At 40.0% G+C, this 25,009-nt stretch overlaps 1 protein-coding gene across 4 annotated transcripts in view; it reads right to left on the bottom strand.

The window, feature by feature from the left end:
* Nucleotides 1-1,768: 1,768 nt before the first annotated feature.
* Nucleotides 1,769-25,009, bottom strand: part of man1a2 (mannosidase, alpha, class 1A, member 2) — a 147,891-nt gene continuing 124,650 nt past the window's right edge. For 3 of the 4 annotated variants that reach the window (XM_041210731.1, XM_041210733.1, XM_041210732.1), the window contains exons 9-13: nucleotides 21,536-21,651; nucleotides 20,151-20,370; nucleotides 18,543-18,715; nucleotides 11,607-11,722; nucleotides 1,769-5,037 (exon numbers count right to left, since the gene is read on the bottom strand). In XM_041210731.1, the coding sequence (XP_041066665.1) occupies nucleotides 4,905-5,037; nucleotides 11,607-11,722; nucleotides 18,543-18,715; nucleotides 20,151-20,370; nucleotides 21,536-21,651 (758 nt within the window). In that variant the 3' untranslated portion in view covers nucleotides 1,769-4,904. Of the gene's footprint in view, nucleotides 5,038-11,606; nucleotides 11,723-18,542; nucleotides 18,716-19,624; nucleotides 19,986-20,150; nucleotides 20,371-21,535; nucleotides 21,652-25,009 lie in introns of those variants that run through there. The other variant, XM_041210734.1, reaches the window with a different exon arrangement.

The raw sequence follows: 25,009 nt of genomic DNA, 5'->3' as shown, positions 1-25,009 counted from the left end.
ACAACAGAAGCCGAAAAAATAATCATGGAGAATGTTAAAAAAACATTTTTGGAATGCTAATCATCACAAAACTGGATAAAGTTAGAGGCAGGGCTTTCACTGGTACATATTTCAACTGCATTATACATTTCAGTTTGAGCTGGTTATTTGTTTTACAGCTTTTAAATCTTCCATACACATAATCTTGATTTGTGCAGAGGTCCATTATTTGGAAGAATATTTGTCACCACACTCTATACAACAATCAAGTGGAAAAGTAAATTAAAATGAGAAACTTAAATTCTACAGTTTTGTTATACATGGCATCCTGTATGCACACTCCTTTTGTATAGGCAAACAACATCTAGAACTTCACTCAGTGAAGCAAGCCCTTTCAACAGAAAGTCTACTGGCAACACAAAGACAGAATCCCTTCGATTGACATTAATATGAATACTTTTTTGAAAACTTGATTTTCATCCTCAAAACTTGGGCCTATGACCCCAGATATTTTCAAATGGCATAGCAGGCAAACAGGATTTTTTTCTTCATCAATAATGTCATTCTGGATTTGGCCCATACAAAGTATCCTGTAGTAGAATCCTCAGTTAGCTGATACTTAACCTATCAATCTAGACTGGAATGGACAAAACCCATACCTCATTTTTGTCCAGTGATTTGAGTAGCAAATAACTGGATGTGAAAGAGCAGTATTTCACTTGTGTTTTGAGTCAAATTAAACATGATGCATTTAGTAACACAGAATGATTTGTTATCCACAAGATCCTCTTGCTTCTCTATCGCTTTTTAAAATAGATTTGAAGCATGTTTATGGAATAGCAGTTATGTGCTAACCTCATCAAAGGTGCCAAATTTTGAATTTATACACATCCTTATTTGGATAATGTTTTCTGGTACAATTTAATGAGTACTGTAATGGGAAAATAGCACTCTATCTCTAAAATGGTAAAATGTATTCTGTTTTAAGCACTATTAGTATTTGTAAACATGCGGTGTTGAAATTGAGATGTTCTTCTTTCTTACCTAGATGGAAGGAAGGAGGCTGAAGTTACACAAATACGGTAGAATAGTCATTTAGAGGTGAACAAAATCATCTACCATTTTCATTAAGCTTTTGCAACAATTTGATTTTGTAACTAGAGGTCTGCTGCATCTCTAAACAACTGGCTCAATGAAATTATCTTTATTCTAGCTGTACTCCTAGTCTACCTGCAGTAAAAGACCTGGAAAAAGATTCAAGATTCAGCTGTGACAAGACCACAGTTTGTGCTTTGGATGAGTTAGTATAAGTTTTCTTTGACTGATGTGAAATTAATCCCTGATCTACAGAGTTTTTAAAATTTATTTGATTCCCAAGCTGGTCCTCAAATTACCTACAAAATATTTGTCTGCTGGGAATATTCACATTACCAGAAACCATGTAACGTCAAATCCTACTGAACTATTCTAACTTGCATGATGAATAGGAAATTAGTTAGCAACACTTAACAAGAATACACAAATAATTGTGCATTATGTTCTTAATAAAAGCAAATAGTTGAAAGTTATTCAACTTTTGTAAATACTTCAGAGCGTTCACCCAGATTGTACAATTAGCTCTTGCGTTAATAATTATTTTACAGGCAATAGAGCACATTACTACACTATGATAACATCATAGTACAACATTATAGCCATGAGTTTCCACATGGGTCCCAAAAGACCTGGAATACTTTCCTACTTGCTACTTCAGGGTTAGAGGGAGAGCATTTGATTCCCAGTTGATCAATCCAGCAACAACTAGCGCCTTTAATGTAGAAAAACACCTCATGGTACTTCACAAAGGCATCATCAAAATAATGAACAGTATGTTGTCATGAGAAAAACTGAAACATTACAGGTGACAAAACGCTTGGTCAAAGAATCAGATGAGAGTTTCAGTGGCAGATAGGCAGAGAAGTAGGAATGGAGGCGTGCAATGTTACAGGCATGCAAGTAGGCAGTTTTTGTGACCGAGAGAATAAGTTATTCAACAGGTAAGAATGGGGCTAAGCTGCATAATGAAGACACATTGGAGGAGGATGGTATGATCAACCATCTCAAAGAAAGCAGGAAAGTCAAGAACAACAGAAATGATAATGCAGCACAATGACAGTCACACAGAGTGGCATCTGTGACTCTGGCTAGCACATTTAAGTGCTGTAGGAGAGACAGAAACCTAATGAGAGAGATTCAACAGGGACTTGAGGCAGAGATGCATATAAATTTGGGAAGCAACAACAATTCATGGACTCAAGAGCAAAGGGACATTGGAGATAGGATGGCAGATTGCAAATGGCATCGCTTGAATATAATAATGAAAACAAAAAAAAGTGCAGGTATAGAAAAAAAGGATGAGCACCAAGGAGGAGAGAGAGAAATAAGAATAATAGTTCAGTCTTGAAAAGATAGAGAACAAAATCATCTACTATTTTCATTAAGTTTTTGCAATGCAAAGATGGTTGCAGCCATACTACTTAAATATGTTCCAATGATTACCCATTTTTCCATTAATCACAAGGCAGTTGCAAACATAGAGGGGTTGAGGACAGATATTTTTTGAAAGAAAGATAATATTGACCTTGAAGGAAATGTAGGTTTACCAGAGTGATATTTGAACTCCAAGTGATTTATCAAGTGTTAAATCATGAGATGCGCTTACAAAAACTAGCATTGTATTTCCCTGGAATTTAAAAGGTTAAGGATCAATTTGATCAAAGTTTTCAAGATATAAGGGGAATTGATAGGATTGATAGAGAGAAACTATTTTTGCAAATTGTGGAACCTAAGACTGGTGGAAAATTAGAGCCAGAACTTTGAGTGAAATTTGGAAACAGTTTGGTAGGAGGTTAGAATTCTTTTCCGCAAACTGCAACCGATGCTTGATCAGTTGTTAATTTTAAATCTGATTGCCAAAGGTATCACAATCAATCATGATCTCATTGAATGGCAGAAGAGGTTGAGGGGCTAAACTGCCCACTTCTGTTTCTATGTTCTTATCGAAGGGAAGGGGACAGATATTGAGGAGGGGGAATTATGTACAATGTCAGCTTGCATGAGGCCTAGCCTCTTAAGGGATTAACAATTTACAGAAATGCAGTCGGGGGGAAATTCGGGCTGCTGTTGTGCATCTGTTAGAGGCTAACTGCAGAACGGAATTGACACTGAACCATGTTCTCAGCCAGGGAAGGATGGGTCCATGTACTTGCTCTTTGTACATATGTAGAGTAGGGAAGGTGGAAAGGCAACAAATTTTATTCACTTATTAGAATTGGTAAATATTAGAAATATCAGCTCCCCTTAGATGATAAAAGAAATCCTCTGCCCTCAATCCCTCAGATATATTTTCGAACAGCATGTAAACTAAACAATCAGGAAAAAGGCACAAATCCTACTTGATCATAAGAGTAAATACTGGATAATGTAGTCAACAAAAACATTCTCAGAGACATCATATTTTTTAATCATTCAGTACACCTTTGTTTCAGTTTGTTTAAACTTATGCATACAGTCTACTCCTAATAATTCAAAGTCACTTCTTGTGCGAAATAATTGAAATACCAATAATCTGAATTAAGCAACATAAATAAGACAGCATAGCAAAAATTTACCGCTAAAATCTGAAATATCAGATAATTTAAGCAACTGATTTAAGAGGAGCAGAGTGTATAGAATAAATATGGGAGATTGCCTTACGTTTTACCATTGTGCAGGGAGTTGTGAAAAGTGAAATTAAGGAGAATTTTGTGTAAGTTTCATTCAGGGGAACTGTCAAAAACCTAAAGTTTAAAATGCTTTACAGACCTTGATTAAGTGATGCTCACAACACAGAAGTTCATCTCCTCTTTAATACTGTAAAAGATGTGTACCATCTCAGGAAGTTTTGATCACTCTGTTAGGACCTCTATCCACTGGTGCTAAAGAGCAGCCTGACTACTCTTGAACACCAGCCAATTAAAATCTAAGCAGAATGCAAAGCGAGAACGACATTTGTAAGCATTTTACCACAATTAAATGGCTCAGCTTCAACTGAAGTGCAAACTTTCAGCCACCAGCCATCTGTTGGGGCTAATACTGTGGAATATCGACAAAATGCTATAGATTTCGCATCCAAATGAGAACTGAAACATCCTGGAAAGCATACATCTTTTTTTACAATATCAAAAATACATTACAAGAGAAGTCAAAGTTCTCCCTAAGCAAACCAAGCCTGAAGGTCAACTGGGCCTTCATATTTGAAATAGCAATACCAATAGGTTTTTCTTTTAGGTCAACACAAAGGCTTCTTTAGGGTAAAGAAAATTTGCAAAGTGCAGAAATATCACAAGCACACTTATACTGGTAAGATTCCAACAATCCCAAGATGTCTGCAATCATATGCAACATCAGAACTGGAACAAACCCCCACAAGCAACCTCTTCCAAGGTTTTTCCTACAAAAATAGTTTGCTCATCTGTTTTTTGTTAGGAAGAACCATGTATGGATGACTCCACAAAAGGGATACTGTTTCTTTAAAAACTGAGACTATTACACTCTTACCAGGGACTCTCAATGGCTTCAGGCAGTGCAGGAGAAAACAAAATCCTGTACTACTTACATACATCTAGTGCTGTTAAGCTTTCTTTAAACATCTGCCATAAAGTTCATTGTACAGCCTTGGTACTGTACTGATTGCCAACTACATCATTGTAAACTTTTACATTCGTAGTTACTCTGTTCTGAAAGATGTACTATCCCAGTAGTTCACACCTTTCCTGCACGGTTTAATCTCAAATCATTCGAGTCTTATTGAATAGGATCCTCTTCCCCCCAGCAAATTTGTTGCACTTGTCCTGCTAGCACTGCGATGCAACAGTGAAGTTCACCTCCAGTTCTCTTGGCAGTCCTCACTGAAATACCACATTTCCAGAGAGAGTAGTGTTCATAGAACGTAAAACAGGAAGAGGGTGAGCTTCTGTGTTAAAAACCCAATAGTCCAAGGGCAAGAGATCATCACTAGAAAACAGGAGGTACAGGTACCTGAAATGAAAAACAAAACAACTGTTTACATTGTCATTATGAAACAAGCTAATTAAATATGAAAATAAGATACATAAGTTTCCAGGTCACATCCCTGCCTCCACTGCAGCAGTGATCTGTTTACATGGCAGACTGCAGATAAAACCTGGCACCTTAGTGTGTTTTATTCCGTTTTACCAGCAACTGGAGCAGTACAACTTTTAAACAGGAATTATTCACAAAATTAGAACATATACATTGTACAAACAAACTTCTGCATCAGAAATCTCCAGAAGGTTCCCAAACATTTTTGATGAACTTCCCTACAGTTTCATGTCTCATGTATTCTTTATCTAAGAAACAGAATTTTTGAATAGAGCAAGAGGATTTTATCTTTTCAGCTAGCATGCTGCTTAAGACCTCTCAACTGTTTCCACTTGTCAACAAAAAAGCGCAAAGCTTATTCTTATGGCACTCAGCTAAGGGTAGTAAAGTGTAAAAATCATTTTCTTCCGTGATAAACACAGCATCATTCGGCTGATAATTCACTTTTGTTAATTTCCAATGCCAAATAAATAAATGCACTCTAGATAGGCTGCATAATTGAACAAATCAATTTCACAGGTCTGAAAACAAACTTAGTCATTGTTGGACAAAAGTGAAAATGACCAAAGGCTCATAAACAACATCATCGTTACAAATGAATCCATCCTTCATCTCTGTAGCTACTAAAACAGTCCAAATCAAAAATTCTATCAAGTTCTTGCTTGTTAGGTTATTATTACAACGATGTTTGTTGATTTACTATTGTTTCAACCTAATCCAAGTTACAGCCATACAAAACATGACTGTGATGGCAGATTCTTATTTCACCTTAGCCATAAAACCCACCCTCCACCTCTTTAAGCTTTCCCAAAGGTAGCAACTTGTACTGGGATACAGTTATATAGGCACCACCAGTTCTACATCTCGTCCAAGTGACCAGTAATCACACTTCATTCTGGAAAATGTAATTTCCTTTCCAGAGTTGATCATCTTTTCAACACTTCTTGGTTGGCAGTTTGCTTGTCCAGGTTTGCAGTTAAATCAATGGATTCAAATTTCACAATTTCCATGTGCAGTGGATGGAACACATCCCAATGCCTCTTTACTCTTTATTGGCTGCTTGCATCTTCAACAGTTGCTGTGTCTGACATTGGTGGGCTGGAGTGAGGGGCAGGGGGGAGGGGGGCATGGTGAAGGCCCCATAACACTAGCAACTACCCTAGTATCTCAACAATTCTTGCAAATGAAGAGTAGACGAAACACAAAGAAAACGATTCAAATAGAATTAAACAAGTAAAGTGAATTTGCGAATCTCTGAGCTATAAGATCATTTGGCACCATTCTTAGAAGAGTAGGCTGTTTTCCTGATGTCCTATCCAAGATTTATTCTTCAGCAAAGTCATTAACACAGATTATCATTGTTGGTTGCAAGACCTCACTGTGCTCAAGTTAGTTACCATGTTTCCTGACCTCACAATAGAAACAATATATCAAAAGTACTACATGGCTGAGAAGAGCTTTGGGATGTCCTGAAGTCATGAAAGACAGTATATAAGTGCCAATTTGTCTTTTTATCCCCTTGAAATTCTGGGATATTGTATAACACTAGTTAAGGAACCCAAACTTACCTTGTTGAGCTCCAGGTGCTGGTGGACCTCGGCCATTCTGTGTATGCGCAGTCCAGGAGGCGGCTGCACATGTGCAGTTCAACATCTTTTACATTCTTTGGGTCGAGGAGCAACCCAGTGCACTTGTGCAGAAGAAGAGTGTGAAAACCCCGATCAGGTGTCTGGGTGTGGCATGCCATGGCCAGCAAATATCCCAGGCAGGGGACAAGGGAGAGGGGGCGGGGAGAGGGCCCAAAAGGAAGTCCCAGGTAAGGCACAAAGACAGGGGTCAGAAACAAGTTCCAGTTAAGTTCAGTTAAAAAAAAGAGCAGAGAAACAGGCTCCAAGTTATAAAAAGGGTTGCGGGGAGCACAGTGACTCCATGTTGCGGGCCATTGACGCAAAGGTACCCCTTTGGAGCAGTAATGTTCTGCTGGGCATGGCCTATGCGCTGAAACTGTGCTTGTAAATTGATATGTGAGAGTACTCGAGAATCCAGGGGAACAGTATCTCAGAAGGCGAGGTGAAACCCTGCGAGGCGGGCCATTGTTGAAGCTGTCCGAGTTGGGGAGAATGGTGCAAACCTGAATGATGGCATAATGCAAGGGCTGTGAGTGCCTCCACCAGTGACCGTTCCATGGCCAGCTTCTCAAGGAAATTGTACAATATGCCCAGCCGCCAAGTTGTTCTGCAGTCCACTAAAACACTCTTTAGCTTGTAGTCTGTGCCTGAAGAGTTAAAAGCTCTGGAATATTTGCGTTGCTTGAGTGGGCAGAATAGCCAGAGACCCAACTCCAATCATATCATGTGGCTGCGCCTGAACTATCTCAGCTGCAGAGGAATGGTCACTCTATACAAGGTTTCCCTCATGAATAGCCACTACTCTCACACCTCCCACACAAGTTATATGCTTGAGCAATGCCATCAATCGCTATGAAATCCTTGCCCTCCCCCGCACAGTGCAACCCTTGACCCCTCCCCAACTCACCTCAACTGCAGTGCAGCCCTCAACCCTTGCCCCGGCACCGCACCATCAGTCAGCCGGGAAAACGCGACTTGCCTGTGCCCTTGCCTGAATGAGCAACGACTTAACCTTGAGAAAAGTAAAAATACCTGGAAAAACTCAGCAGGTCTGACAGCACCTGTGAAGAGAAACACAGTTAACGTTTCGAGTCCGAATGACTCTTCAACAGAACTAAGGGGTAGAAAAGAGGTGAAATATAAGCTAGTTTAAAGGGGCGGGGGGGGGACAAATAGAGCTGGATAGAGGGCTAGTTATAGGTGGAGATAGCCAAAAGATGTCATAGACAAAAGGACAAAGAGATGTTGAAGGTGGTGATATTATCTAAGGAATGTGATAATAGGTGACATTAAAAGTAGAAAGCAGGACGAGCAAGGTACAGATAGCCCTAGTGGGGATGGGGTAGGGGGAAGGGATCAAAATAGGCTAAAAGGCAAAGATAAAACAATGGATGGAAATACATTTAAAAATAATGGAAATAGGTGAGAAAAGAAAAACCTATATAAATTATTGGAAAAAAGGGGGATCGGAAAGGGGGTGGGGATGGAGGAGAGAGCTCATGATCTAAAATTGTTGAACTCAATATTCAGTCCGGAAGGCTGTAAAGTGCCTAGTCGGAAGATGAGGTGCTGTTCCTCCAGTTTGCGTTGAACTTCACTGGAACAATGCAGCAGGCCAAGGACGGACATGTGGGCATGAGAGCAGGGTGGAATGTTGAGATGGCAAGCAACAGGGAGGTCTGGGTCATGCTTGCAGACAGACCGCAGGTGTTCCACAAAGCGGTCACCCAGTCTGCGTTTGGTCTCTCCAATGTACAGGAAACTGCATTGGGAGCAGCGAATGCAGTAGACTAAATTGAGGGAAGTGCAAGTGAAATGCTGCTTCACTTGAAAGGAGTGTTTGGGCCCTTGGACAGTGAGCAGAGGGGAAGTAAAGGGGCAGGTGTTGCACCTTCTGCGGTTGCATGGGAAGGTGCTGTGGGAGGGGGTGTAGGGGGTGATGGAGGAGTGGACCAGGATGTCCTGGAGAGAACGATCTCTGCGGAATGCCGCCGGGGGTGGGGTGAAGGAAAGATGTGTTTGGTGGTGGCATCATGCTGGAGTTGGCGGAAATGACTTAACCTTGAGGTCCAACAAGCTAGCACTGCGCAACATTAATGTGCACTCACCTCCAAGTTCCCCTTCAAGTGCAGCTCGCCAGGTGCACATCCGATAAATGCTATTGTGAAACACGTCGGCGTGCAATCATACGTACATACGTATTAGGAGCAGGAGTAGGCCACTCAGCCCCCGGAGCCTGCTCCGCCATTCAATAAGATCGTGGATAATATGAATGTAACCTAAACCCTACATTCCCACCTACCCCCGATAACCTTTCAGCCCTTTGTTAATCAAGAAACTATATAGCTCTGTGATAAAAATATTCAAAGACCCTGTTTCCACCACCTTTTGAAGAAGCAGAGTTTCAAAGACACAACCCTCAGAAAAAATTTTTCCTCATCTGTCTTAAATGAGCAATCCCTTATTTTTAAACAGTGGCCCCTAGTTCTAGGTTCTCCCACAATACGAAACATCCTCCCCACTTCCACCCTGTCAAGACTCCTTCGGATCTTAAAGGTTTCAATTAAGTCACCTCTTACTCTTTTAAATTCCAATGGATACAAGCCTAACCTGTCCAGTATATGCTCAGATAATCCAGTGTGGGTGGACAATTCTGACAAGATGGGCTTATAATAACATGCAGATGTATTGCAATTAAATTCTCAGTGTGCGGTGGCCAAAAACGCAGCCCCCCCCTCCATTGATGGGCAGGACGGACAATTGCAAATTGGTTTCTTGACGTCCTGAAACCAATTTTTGGCCTTCCCACCATATTGTCTGCTCATGCCACCATGATGCCTGATACCAGTGGGCACAGAAAATCCTGCCCTCTGTCCCCCAATTTCAGAATCACCCCCAACCCCAGCCAGGGGAAACATCCCTCCCACAACTACCTTATTGAGTCCTGTAAGAATTTTATATGCTTCAATGAGATCCCCTCTCATTCTTCTAACATGTAGAGAATTTTTTTTTTGTATATAGCCCCAGTCTCCTCAATCTTTCCTCAGAGGGCAATCCTGCCATCCCCAGAATTGTCCTGAGTTGAATATCAGTCCTTATAGTTAGACGGCTAGATTATAAATGGTGAGAAGTTTTTCTACAGTGATACAAAGCCTTGCTTAGACCACATCTGGAGTACTGTGTAGTTTTGGGCACTGCATCTTAGAAAGAATATATTGACTTTGGAAGAGTGCAGTGCAAGTTGATCAGAATATTATGAAGGCTCTGATGGCTAAAGGAGAGATTACATAAACTAAACTTGGAATATAGAAGGTAATAAAAGGTTATGAGGCAATTTAACTGAGGTTTTTAGGATTCAGAAGTATGACAAGAATATTTTTGTTGGCATCTGAAAACATAAAACCATACATGTGCTTTATGAAAAAAACTAATCCAGGACCAAAAATGCAATACCTCTCAGTTATTCCCTAAACTTAACCATGCTAATACATAGTTCATGAAATTTTCATAATTCAGTATTTATAGTATACGCCACTTAGAAAGCCAAGGGCAGCAGATGTATGGGAACAACACCACCTGTAAGTTCCCTTTCTAGGTCATAGACCATCCTGACTTGGAACTATATAGTTCCTTCACTGTCACTGGGTCAATCTCCTGGAGCTCCCTAACAGCTCTGTACCTACACAGCATGGACTGCAGTGGTTCAAGAAGGCAGTTCACCACCACTTTCTCAAGGGCAATTAGGAATGGGCAATAAATACTGGCCTAGCCAGTGATACCCACATCCTGTGAACAAAAAAAATAAAAATAACTTTTGCTGCAACATGATTGTAATGCAGGCCTTGCCCCTTCATACAATGCATTTGGCTATAACAAGTTTCAACATACAGAGCCCATAGAAGAAAGATTGAATTCTAAATCAACATGTACTTTTTAAAGAAACAGCAGTTTAATTTAAATATTTTTGCATTTTTAAGAATGTGTTCAGACAATTGCACTTAATTGCAGCCTGGGCATACTGAAATTCTTGTTGCCACACACTCTGCATGAAGGAGGAAACAATTGCCTGTGTCAACTATTAGCAAAGGTACATCACTGCATATGCATTGGTACTTCCAAGATCTGAAGATCAAACTTAAAAAAAAAACTGACAATGCTGCTCATTTAATAGTGGTAGTAGAGTTTTTTTTAAAATTGTGTCATGGAACGTGGGTATTGCTGGCAAAGCCAGCATTTGTGGCCCATCCCTAATTGATTGAGAAGCCACCCTGGTGAGCCGCTTTTTTGAACTGCCGCAGTCCATCTGGTACCAATACACCCACATTGCTGTTAGGAAGGGAGTGCCAGGATTTAGAGCCAGCGGCAATGATGGAACGGAATATAGTTGCAAGTCAGGATCATGTGTGGCTTGGTGAGGAAATTGCAGGTGATGCTGTTATTATTTCTCTCAATAATGAGACAATTTTTGTTAAAGTACCCATGTAAAAAGGGCTAGGTATAGCTACTGGGGTTTGTTTTCAGACCTCAGTTGTCCCCTATACTATACAAGGCTTTATTTACAGACAAGCATTGACAATGAACAATCCAGATTGGAGGAAATTACATTTAAGGAAGGACAGTCCATGTATTATCTACCCCCTTATTAGAGGAGTCAACCGGCAATATCAGAAATACTGCATAGAATTATTTTTGATTACTTTACATCTCAGGAAAAACTGATATCTAAGCAAAATAATAAAAATTCTCATGTCCAATAGAAAATCATCCTTTATAAACTAATATTCTGAACTCAAAAAGTCCTTTATAACAACTACTGGAAAAAATCTTGCTGGATTTAAATACTGGTTGTTTGCTTACTTTAGTGTTTCAGCCAAGAAGAAACTTTGTTGCACATCATCATAGGCTGGAGATGAAGAGTAGACATCTTTAACACCTGAAAATCCCCCGATTACCCTGCAATACTTGTCGATAGCCTGAAAACAGAAGCATACTCATCAAAATGCAGTTTGTTTTTTTTAAAAAGATTTTTGCTGTTAAGTGGATGAACTATTCAAGTATCAACAATAATATTCTGCTGGCTAAGAGCTGGAAAAGGAGCATGTGCCCAAAACAAATATGAACATACAAATTAGGTGCAGGAGTAGGCCACTTGGCCGCTCGAGCCTGCTCTGCCATTCAATAAGATCATGGCTGATCTGAATGTAGCCTCAATTCCACATTCCTGCCTACGCCTGATAACCTTTCACCCCCTTGTTAATTTAGAATTTATCAAACTCTGCCTTAAAAAAAATTTAAAGACTCTATTTCCTCTGCCTTTTGAGGAAGACAGTTCCAAAGACTCTCAACCCTCAGAGAAAAAAATTTCTCCATATCTTGTCTTAAATGAGTAACCCCTTATTTTTAAACAGTGACCCCAGGTTCTAGATTCTCCCACAAGAGGAAACATCCTCTCCACATCCACCCTGTCAAGACCCCTCAGGATCTTAAATTCCAATGGATACAAGTCTAACCTGCCCAGCCTTTCCTCATAAGACAACCCGCCCATTCCTGGTATTAGTCTAAGCCTTCTCAGAACTGCTTCTAACGTATTTACATGTTTCTTTAAATAAGGACACAATACTCCAGATGTGGTCTCGCCAATGCCCTGCACAACTGAGGCATAACCTGCCTACTTTTGTAATCAATTCCTCTCAGAAAAAATGATAACATTCTATTAGCTTTCTTAATTACCTGTTCTACCTGCATACTAACCCTTTTGTGATTCATGCACTAAGACACATAGATCCCTCCGAATCTGAGCTCCGAAATCTCTCACCGTTTAGGTAATAAGCTTCTTATTTATTCTTCCTGCCAAAATGAACAATTTCACATTTGCCCACAGTATACTCCATTTGCTAGATCTTTGCCCACTCATTTAACCTAAGTCACTTTGTAACTCTTCACAATTTACTTTCCTATCTATCTTTGTGTCATCAGCAAATTTAGCCAACATTCCTTCAGTCCCTTCATCCAAGTCATTTATATAAATTGTATAAAGTTGAGGTCCCAGCACTGTCCCTGTGGCACACTACTCGTCACATCCTGCCAACCAGAAAAAGACCTATTTATGCCAACTCTCTGCTTTCTGTTAGCTAGCCAATCTTCTATTCATGCCAGTATATTGCCCCCTGCACCATGAGCTTTTATTTTCTGAAGTAACCTTTGATGTGGCACTTTATCAAATTCCTTCTGGAAATGTGAGTACAGTGCATCCACAGCATATGTGACTCCTTCAAAAAACTCCAATAAATTAGTTAAACATGATTTCCCTTTTACAAACCCATGTTGACTCTGCCTGATTGCTTTGAATTTCTTTAAGTGTCCTGCTATAACACCTTTTATAGCTTCTATCATTTTCCCTATGACATGTTAGGCTAACTGGCCTATAGTTTCCTGCTTTCTGTCTCCCTCCCTTTTTGAATAAAGGAATTATATTTGCTATTTTCCAATCTAATGGAACCTTCCCCAAATCTAGGGAATTTTGGAAATTTAAAGACAGTTCATCAACTATCTCACTAGCCATTTCTTTCAAGACCTGAGGTTGAAGTTCATTCCGACTTGGAATTTGTCAGCCTGCAACCCCAACAATTTGCTCGATACCACATCCCTGGTGACTGTAGTTTTCCCCGAGTTCCTCCCTCCCTTCCATTTCCTGACTTATAGCTAATTCCGGGATGTTACTTGTGTCCTCTATAGTGAAGACTGAAGCAAAATACCTGTTTAATTTGTCCGCCATCTCCTGACTTTCCATTATCAATTCCCAAGATGCAGTCTTTGTAGGACTAATGCTCACTTGGTTAACTCTATTATTTAAATATCCATAGAAACTCTTAATATACCTCTTTGTATTACTAGCTAGCTTTCTCATATATCCTAATTTTTCCCTCCTTATTAGTCTTTTTGTCATTCTTTGTTGTTCTTTATATTCTTTCCAATTTTCTGACCTGTCACCTGTCTTCACGTGATTTTATGCTTTTTCTTTAAGTTTGATACTATCTTTAACTTTTTTAGTTAACCATGGATGGTGGGTCCTCCCTTTGGAATTTTTCACTCGTTGGAATGTATATATTATGCATTCTGAAATATCCCTTTAAATGTCTGCCTCTGAACTTCTTTTGACATATCCCTTAACCTCATTTGCCAGTTTATTTTAGCTAGCTCTGCTTTCATGCCCTCATAATTGCCCTCATTTAAGTTTAAAATACCAGTCTTGGACGCACTAGTTTCTCCCTCAAAATGAATGTAAAATTCAATCATATTATGGTTGCTGCTACCTAGGGGTGCCTTCACTATAAGGTTATCAATTAATCCTATCACGTTGCTCAATACCAGGCCTAGTATAGCCTGCTCTCTGGTTGGCTCCAGTACGTGCTGTTCTAAGAAACTCTCTCAAAAACATTCTATGAACTCATCTATGCTACCTTTGCCCATCTGATTTTTCTAGTTGAAATGTAGATTAAAATCCCCCATATTTATTGCTGTAGCTTTCTGGCAAGCTCACATTATCTCTTCTTTTATACTCTGTCCTACTGTGCAGTTACAATTAGGAGGCCTGTACACCTATCCCTCAAGTGATTTCTTGCCTTCATGGTTCCTCATCTCAACCCAAACCGCTTCTATATCCTGGTTTCCTGAACTTAATCATTAATTAACAGAACCACCCCTCCATGTTTTCCGAATTTCCTGTCCATCCTAAATGTCATGTACCCTTCAATATTAAGGGGCCAACCTGTGTCATCCTGTAGCCATGTCTCTGTAATGGCTATCAGATCGCACTTATTCATTTCTATTTGCACTAGCAGTCCATCTGTTTTGTTTCGAATGCTAAGTGCATTTAGATACAGAGCCTTTAGTTTTGGTCCTTTATTATTTCTGTAGTATCTAGCCTTACCTGATTTACTCAGAATTGTACTCTCTGTCCCTTCCTGTCTGCTTATCATTTCCCATATTAATACCTGTCACTCTTGCCTTGTTTCTATTCTCTGCTTCACCACATCTTCCCAAATTTGATCCCTCGCCCCTACGGTTCAGTTTAAAACTCTCTCTACTTCCCTAGGCAGCTCGCGAGGACACCAGCCCCAACCTTAGGTTCAGGTGTAGACTGCCCCAATTGTACAGGTCCCACTTTCCCCAATACTAGTGCCAGTGCCTCACAAACCAGAACCCACTTCTCCCACACCAGTCTTTGAGCCACACATTTATTTCCCTAATCTTATTTGTCCCATGACCATTTGCACGTGGCTCAGGTAATAATCCAGAAATTATCATCTTTGAGGTTCTGCTTCTTAATTTGGTGTCTAATTCATCATGCTGGCTAGCCAGAGCCTCCTTTCCACATCCGGCCTATGTTGTTAATACCTACATAGGCCATGAGCACTAGATCTTCTCCATCCCACTGCAAGCTCCTCTCCAGCCCTGAGCAGATGTCCTGAACCCTAGCACTGGGCAGGCAACAAAGCCATCTGGACTCTCGCTCTTTGCTACAGAGAACAGTGTCAATCCCACTTACTATACTGTCCCCTAATACCACTACATTCCTTTTCACTCCCCCTGCTTGGATAGCTTCTTGAACCACTGTCAGTTTGCTCATCCATCCTGCAGCCCCCACTCTCATCCTAACAAGCTGAGATTATCTCAAACCTGCTGGACAGTTGCAGAGGCTCATACTCTTGCCCTCTGGGTCCCCTTACCTGCATCACTCGCAGTCACACCTTCCTATCCCTGGCCACCGACCAAATCAGAAGACCCTATCCTAAGTGGTGTGACTGCCTCCTGGTATAAAGTATCCAGGTAACTTTCCCCCTCCCTGATGTGTCACAGAGTCTGCAGTTCAGCCTCCAGCTTAATAACTCTGAGCCAAGTTCCTCAAGCCGCCAACAATTACTGCAGACGCGTTTGCCCTGGATCACAATGTTATCCAGGAGCTCCCACATTCTGCAACCTTGACACATCATCTGTCCTGCCATCCTTAATGTGCTTTATTTATATTAATCACTTATTTAATGTTGCTTTCTTATATATTTGATTAAATTTACCACCAAATTTTGTAATATTTTAAACATTAGGGATATAATGGAACTTACTTACTAGATACTCACTAAACAGCTAGCTCCTTTCCCTTTAGTAGAGCAAGAGCTAATTTCTATGGGGTGAGAAAGATAGAAAGGGGAAAAGAACAACTTCTTCCCCCAACTCCCCTCTCACCAAGACTTCATTCAGTTAGTCGGCTGCACTCTGTTTGCCAAGGCTGCACCAAAGAATCCTGAATTTATAGTAAACTGAACTGTACTGAACTATAGTACAGTAACCAGATTCAACCAGTTAGCTAATTAACTACTCAGCTCCTACAGCTGAGAGTGAGTTGACCCTGTCTAAACTGCAAGAAAGAAAGAACTTAGTCTTGCTTAAAGTACTTTCCAGTTACTGCTAATTACAGACAAATTAGATTTTAAGAGCAAAATTTAAAAACAAAATTAACACTTAAAACTCTCCTCTCACCAAACTCCAAGGGCAGAATTTTGCTCTTGATGGGCGGGCGGACAGCCAATCGCCGCCAACAAAACAGACCCCCCACCATTTTGAGTGGGTGGGCCGCCCGACGGGAAGTGCTATGTGCTCCCTGTGCGGGGGGGGGGGGCGGGGATTCCCCAACTGTCAGAGTGCACGCAAAAGAGCACCCATCTCCCTGAGACTAAGTGCTGCCTCAGGGAGAGCACTGACAGTTTTTGAAAGTTGAAAAATAGAAAAATAAAAAAATTATTAACATGTCTCCCTCATGTGACATGTTAATAAATATCACATAAACTTTATTAAAGTTTTTAAAAACAGACATGAAACCTCATCCCGCTGGTGGATGAGGTTTCATGTTTTTTTAGAAGCCCGCTGGGGCTCCTGGCCTGCCCGCCAGCCTTAAGGTTGGACTGGCAGGGTCTTCAATTGGCTTAATTTTCCTGTCAATGGCCTCAATTGGCCATTGACAGGTTGGTGGGCGGACAGCTGATTTTGCTGTCCGCCCGCCTTCCTGAATATTTAAATGGGGCGGGATGACGTCGGGGGTTCCCCCCGATGTCATCCCGCGTCAGCGAGCAGGCCCCGCCCCCAGCTCGCCGACGGAAAAATTCTGCCCCAAGTCAGATGCACTCCCTTTGCCCAAATTCAAGAATATCATGTTGCAACACTTGATAATACCAGTAAATTAGATCAATCTTTGTGAAATATTAGTAACACTTCACTGTCATGTTTCTGCCATAGCACTACCATCATAACTAAAGTTATTTTTTTATTTTACTAAACTCTGAGCCCCTCAAACGTTGTCTCCAAGGTAAATTGCACTGTTTCTTTAAGTGACTACAGCTATATTTCTAAGATAAAGGTGCTGCATTTACCCACAGCATTATCCATTGCGTAGCAACTAAAAGTGGGCCTATGGCCTATAGCCCAATGTTGATTTATCCACTCTTGTCACTTAATCAAGTTCTTGCATTTCCCCCTTGCCACAAGTGGATACTTGTCCCGACAATGACTACTGTTCTCTGCCACCCCTGTCATAACTGGACCAAAATAACCAGGGTTCTACCTGCACTCCAAAAAGTTTTGTTCCTGGAGAATGGCTTTGCATTTCTGTTCCTGAGGTTGGTGAAGGATCTACTCGGTAGTCGGGAAGAGGGGAGGTGGGGCATTTGCGAAGATGGAGTGTAGATCAATACAAAGGGTGTTTTACTTTTCCTTTAGGAAGCTCAAGTGCCCTTCCAGCATTCTTAACATTTTTAAACGCTTACGTGTATTTCAAAGAATTAAAATGAAGTATATGGTATCCCTGTAAGATGATCCCTTACACAATACCACAAATTGGGTGACTACAAATATCAAAGTAGTGTTCATAAACAAGTCACTTACTTCTTATATTAGAAACTAGCAGCAACCAGAATGAAATACAAATTAAGAAAAGGCTGGAAAAACTCAGCAGGTCAGACAGCATTTGTGGAGAGAGAAACAGTTAACATTTTGAGTCTGTATGGCCCTTCTTCAAAGCTCTGAAGAAGGGTCATATGGGCTCAAAACATTAATTCTGTTTTTCTCTCCAAAGATGCTGTCAGACCTACTGAGTGTTTCCAGCATTTTGTGTTTTTGTTTCGATTTCCAGCATCCACAATATTTTGCTTTTATGAAATACATATCATATCACACTGTAAACACAGATAGGGTTACAGTATGCTCCTTTCTATAATTTCCAAGGCTTTCAAAAAACGCAAGTCTGGGTAAGTATTACATCCTCCACAATGAACTGGAAAAACCTTGAGATTGTAATGACAGTGACCTTGCCTAATTAAGTAAACAAAGGAGCATATGAGAGAGCGAGAGAGAGAGACAGAGAGAGGGAGTGAGAGAGAGAGATAAAGAAGAAAAAAGATGGAGAGAGGAAGGGGGAACAGACAGAAAGGTTTGTCAACATAAGTAATGAATGCGAACAAGGAGGGCTATGGTGCAGATAGGGAAAACCACAACATCTCAAAGCACAAGAGCCTATTTAGCCCATTGTGCCTGTGCTTTGAAAGAGCTATGCAATTTGTCCCACTCATACATTCATTTAGCCAAGAGGTACATACACATGAGTACAGTAGTACTCTTCTATGCAACAAAAAAGTGGAAGACTTAGATATTAAAGCACAAAGATTACTTCTGTTAATGATATTTTCTAAAGTCAGTGCCACCTGAAAGTTATTTTTCTCCAGTTTGTGGCTTTGCATTTCTCACCTGAGCTGCCTCCCAGCCCCACTGCCTATATTTGGGGTCATGAGTGAATCTCCACATGTACCAATAGGTTTCTATCACTTCTGGCCGAAGGATGTAGTACTTCTCATTTTGCCTCAGTGCTACTGCCTCTGTCCCACCATCGAATTTGAATGCCTCAGGGCCCAATTTTAGCACTGTTTAAAATAAAATAGGGAGGTGGGATAAATAAAAATTAACAGCATCATAGAAAGCAAGCAAATCACAAAGAAAATTCAATACTACTTACAATTCTCAAGTCTTTTACCGTCTTTACTAAAAATGGTTGAAAATTATTTATGTACACTCCCGCTGTGATGGATGCCAACACACAGAGATCATTGGTATTACTTTCTGATGTAGCCAACCAGTATTTTAGGACATTTTGTACTATTTTCCAAACTGTTATTTTTTAAAACTGAACTTGACCAAATGTTTGGGAGCAAAAAGAATTATAATTTGCACTATCATTCACAGGGCAGATTAAATACAGGCCAAGGCTCTGGAAAAGTATCAAGACTCCTGGACAAAATAACCAAGACGGTTCAGCAGATAAACAGGAGCCTGCAGAAAATTCAAAAGGAATTGACATCATACCAGCATTACCAATCACCTGGTCTGCTTTACTGTCTAAATATCAGACAACTGCACCATTCTTGTTCTATGCATGATGTTAGTTGATCCTAGTAACTCAATAGCCCACCTATAAGAAAACTTGTGCAAATTTTTTTGAAGAAAGAAAACACCAGCCCACACAAAACCCCATCAGACTTCTAGAAGAAATTAGCCTCAAAAATGTTGTTCAAGGTGACTGTTACAAGTTTAAGGGATTGCCTTAATCTGTTGAGCATAATGCTGGTAACCTAACCTGTATGTAGCCTGAGTGTCCCATGTTTTGGGTGTGTTCATACAGCTGAATACTCACCTTTTCAATAATCTAAACCATGTGTGAAATGAATGCCCCATGATTTGAACTGGATATTCATGTCTTTTGAATGTGCCCCTACATGTATCACTGCAAACATTTCAAAGATGACTGAGAAAACACTTGATAAGACAAGGACAGATAAAATTTGTTAACTTGCTTTATTTCAAAACAGGCAAACATACACAGCAACCTTACAGAAGTGTAAGCTAGCCCCCTAAGCTATCCGTCCTTGTTTCTCAGTAAAGCTGTCTATTACATACTAATTAACACCAAATTATATACTGGATGCTCATGTCTGAGGTTGAAGTTGGTCAAATTAATTTTAATTACAATTCAAAACTCTGAGAAACTATTAATCCAAACTCAGTTTCACTTGTATCTCAGTTCAAATTACATTTCAATATGCATTAAAATGCTGTTCTAATGGATTTATCATCTGATGCACCATTAGATAAAAAATAGACGTTCAGGAACACTTCCAAGAAAGTTTTTGATCAGCCCTGAAAGTTGAAAATAAATGCATTAAAATTGTATTTCAGCTAGCACAAAGAACTCCATCAATTACTAAAGGTACATCCACAGAAATACTTGTCAACATACTTTAAAAAAAATCAGCAAAAATTGAGGTGTGATCATAATGTTTCTGCCAGAGAACTGTTTCTTACCTGTTCTGTCATATGACTGGTGACATGTGTGAGCAATTTCAGCACCAAGCTGTAGATAGTGACCTGCTTTATCATCTGGGGACCCATCTGCTCCGAGAGCAAACATTCCTCCAGCAAAACATGTTAGATGGCCCATCTTCCTCTCCAGATGACCATTCTTCCATTCCCCAATAAAAGTCAAGCCAGTGTTTGACTTCTTGATCAGATGCTTTTCAATAGCCTGCCAGAAATTTAAGCACTAGATTAAAAAGGCAATAATACAACTGCTACAAATTTCAGGTCTGCTTTGGATATTCTCTCAGGTACATCAGTGCTGGTCATTCTTGTAAATGATCTGAATGCTTTAACTTCTGCAATGAGCCAATATTGCTCAAAATTGAAAACAATATAACTCAGCAATGAAACAACAGGATCCCCTTGTCATCTAAACTGACTATTGTGCCTGTGTAGTGAGAAACAATTAGTGGCCACACAGTGCTTTTACTTCAAACAGCAAGTGAACTTACAGAGTAACTGATGTAGAAGAATCTCTCACACCACATCACTTTTTTTCATCCTTACAATTAAGAAAAGCAGTAGCTCACCTCTGTTCCAATTAATGAACTAAATATAAATACACTTAATTTAGTCCATCTAAGCATTAAATAAAGACATCATATTCAGGTTATAGCTATCACTCTTCTCAAGATCACTTGCCTGAACCTTACTGGCCGCCTTCTCACCAGATCTCACCAACTGACTTCCTTTCTGAACTGCAGGAAGTTATGACATGTTCCCTGATCCCATCTCCATTTTTGGTTTGGCCAGAGAGCCACTACTCAAAATTGCTTCTATTCCCAATCTGTCTGAAAACCAGCTTCATGCAAAATTTTAAAAAAGAGATTTCAACTGTCTACAGTGTTAATTTTTGCTGAGAGCACCAGAGATGATTTTCTCAATCATCATGGGTAGCAGTTTTAATGCCTGGTTCATCAATTCATCAATTCCCACTATCCCAGTGGATTCATGCTTGAAAGATTTTGAAACTGGTGAACTTGTTTTAAAATTAAAATTCAAACCGTAACAATATACAAGTCCTTTAAGTGAAGAAATTAATCATAACATCTTCTGAATTTGGAACCATGATATCAGAAAACTGTATACTACCCAAATATGCAGTATAAGATTTAATTTGATAAACCCTCACTTCCACAGAACATTACGCAATGTGGCAACTCAACTGAAAATTGGTGAAACTGAGTTTTCACTTATCTCGCAATCTATAAAAAGGTCAGCTGTACTAAGTTGGTTAATATAAGAATACATCCTTGCTATGCAATTATAAATTTGATTGCACTTTACAGAAAGTCATATACTCATATTCAGCACTTGGAGTTTTATTTTACCTGCAAAGCATCATCGTACATTTTCCTTGCTTCTGTATCAGTCTTATCAGATACCAGCCAAGCTTTCAGCAAATATTCATAAAAACTGTCTCCTAGCCCACCCACAGAGGTATGATCTGCACAGAAATGAAAAACCAAAATTTACATCCAAAACTAGGTCATATATTTTTTTTATTCAGCTGTACAACATCTGTTGTAGTCATTTCAGTCAGGTGCATAAAGTCATTTATATTGCAATCAAGCTCGAAATTTGATCAATTTAAACTACTGACACAGGAAGGAAAGTGTTCAAAGGGCAGACATAACTGTCAAGACAATCAAAAAACTGATATTTTGGAAAATGGTTGCTGCACATAAACAGATGAGGTAATGACTTGTTAATACAAATGAAAACACTAATTTTAATTATTTAACCTAGATTTGAGGAACTGTCATAACTAATCATGAAGTAGGAAAAAATAATTTTAATCAGGGGCAAGAAAAAGTGTGTACACAAATACAAAAAACACCAGATATTAACTTTTGGAATTAGAAATGCATACAAGTTACAAAAATATTGGCATTACTGGCACTGTAGAAATAACTAGAAGCAGAAAGGTAAACCATTAAGCTAGAATTGAGAAGAGCTAAAACCCAAGCAATTTCACAGAGGGAATTTGTGATTGTTTCATAATGCATCGTGAAGCACAGTACCATAGGGGATGTCCGAATAAAAAGAAAGCTGGAAACACTCAGGAGGTTAAACAATATCTGTACATATATAGATTTCATCAAAACTGGCTGCATTTGAATATTTCCATCCTCCACTATATATAGCTATCTCTTTCATCTGTTCTCGTCATTCCTCCAGACAACGGTAAAGTACGCTGCCCAAAATATCAAGACCTATTAGTTCCTCTAGGGAATTCTTCGAATGTAACAAAATAATCCTTTTCAGTGCAAATTTTACATGGTGTAACCATAAAATAAGTCTTACTCAATGTTCCCGCCCTATGAACTTTTTCCAAACAACATTTGGCTGCATTTGATTTAGTATTTAGCAGTCTTTGAAAACTGATTACTAATGTGGGTAAAAACTAGTAACTATTGAATAGTTAAGGTTTCAAACTATTATGAAGGTTATGGCAAAATAAATGAGATATAACTTCAGGTAATAATAGGGGCTATAGTTGACTGTACCACCTGTGGCTAGGAAATTAACCAGGCTCCCAGATTTGAGCACAACATACAAAAATCCTTATTGGAACGTGAACAGAATTCAGCTGGGAGGCAATTAATGATGAAATAGTCTGCCAACATTTACAAACATTACACATGAATAGTGACTATTTTGGAGAGATACTGGACAGCTGCCCTGAAACATAGGCCCAAATCTCCCGATTAACATCAGAATAGTTCCGACCGACACTAATCACAGGAAAAAATACACACTTACATGCCAGCATTTTTTAAGGCCAGACTTCAGATGCTGGCTGATCTCTGAAGCCTCCATTGTAGAAAACCAGACAGGCCTTGGCACAACACAGGAGAGGCCAAGCCACACCCTGTTTTCACAGCACTGGCTGCTAAATTAGAGTCAGTAAAAGGCTCTTTGGCCCATCATGTCCACGCCAGTCATCAAGTCCCTATCTACTCTAAACCCATTTTCCAGCATTTGGCCCACAACCTTGTTTGCTATGGCGTTTCAAATGTTCATCTAAATACTTAAATGTTGTGATGGTTCCTGCCTCTACCACCCTTTCAGGCAGTGAGTTCCAGATACCCCCCACCTTCTGGGTGAAAACAATCTTTCCTCCAATCCCCTCTAAACCTCCTGCCCCTTATCTTAAATCTCTGCCCCCTGGTTACTGACCCCTTCACTAAGGGGAAAAGTTTCTTCCTATCTAACCTATCTATGCCCCTCATTATTTTGTACACCTCAATCAGGTTCCCCCCTCAGCCTTCTCTGCTCTAAAGAAAACAACCCCAACCCATCTAGTCTCTCTTCTGGGAAGGAAGAATTTAATGTCCCAAATCTTGTGTTAATTATGCTACTTCGAACTCTGTTTCACATTACAAAATGTGCTTCTCAGCATCTACAATTATTAAATATCCAATGGCCGGCATTTCTAAATGAAATCACTAGCGGTTCTTTGAATGAACATGCCGAAACTGAAGGAAAAACGCATAGATTTAAGATTGCCTGGAGATGCCAACCTCCAAAACTGCATAGCCTCACCCACTAACAGTGCTAATCCCCTTTCACCCTTGACAATGTGCATCCCCCCCACCCTGACATTGTTCTCCTCCCTTCATTACCCTCAACAGTGTACTCCTCTTTCCCTCACCTCTGACAGTGTTCAGCCTCCCTCAGCTCTGACAATGTTCATCCCCTTCACACCCTACAAAAACGCTCAACCTCTTTCTCCCCAAAAATGCTGGGTCATCCAACATCAGCTGGATAGGAGCCAGGGATTCCAGAAGGTGAGTGTGGGGAGGGTGGTGCTGCAGGGTCTGGATCTGAGCATCGTCCAGGGAAAGGGGTTGATGAGCACTGTCCAAAGGGTGTGTGCACTGCCCAAGGTGCCTTGATAGTTCAGCTGATTTACTTAGGAGTTTTGTTGGTTTAATCCCTGCTTTGAAAAACTCTAACTAAATCCATGTAAAAGCCAGGGTAAGTCAAACAGCCCAAGTCTGCGTGGTTCTGGCCAGTCATGGAGCAATCTGGGCAGGGGAAAACCAGCAATCAGGAGTTTAAACTTCCCACATAAATATCGGCGATGAGCTTATGCCAGGACTTCCAATGGGTCCCACCCATATCTTCAAGGGTACCTCCGGTATCTGACTACTAGGAGACCTGAAGATCTGGGGTATATTGTTTCATGAGTGAGTTCATCCAGGAAATGGATGAAAAAATTAATATTTTCCCCCATGTAGCAGGCACCACATCATTGGAAATCAAGCCGGCATTGTACATGTCTTTTAACTCCGGTCATTAATACCACCATATTGCTCCCGGACACAAGATATTTTACTCAGGAATAGTTTACGATTTAAAAACAGAAAAAGCTGGAAATAATTAGGTCAGGCAGCATCTGTGGAGACAGAAATAGGGATAACCTTTCTGATGATAGGTTATCGACCCGAAATGCTAAGCATTCTCTCTCCACTGGTGCTACCAGACAAAGCTGAGTATTTTCTGTTTTTATTTCAGAATTCCAGCATCTGTAGTATTTTCCTTTTGTGCTACAGTTCACAATTCGTCTGATACAAAGGCAGGACAAAATGTAATTTCTGATTGTCAAATTAAAATTACTTCAGGTGGTGATGCACTTATTTGAGACATACTGCATGAACAAGGCATTATAAAACTGTTCACTCAGATGTTAAGGTACTAAAAATTCTGTATGCTTTACTTCTTCAAAAGAATTGTGCACATTAAAAGGATCAAAAGGGCAAGTGTCTCAGGTCTGCCTGCTGTTCCTTTGGCCCCGC

Source organism: Carcharodon carcharias, chromosome 18, assembly GCF_017639515.1.
Source record: "Carcharodon carcharias isolate sCarCar2 chromosome 18, sCarCar2.pri, whole genome shotgun sequence".
NCBI classification, from domain to species: domain Eukaryota; kingdom Metazoa; phylum Chordata; class Chondrichthyes; order Lamniformes; family Lamnidae; genus Carcharodon; species Carcharodon carcharias.
Note: the sequence above shows the minus strand (reverse complement) of the source record. Positions and strands in the feature narration are given on the sequence as shown.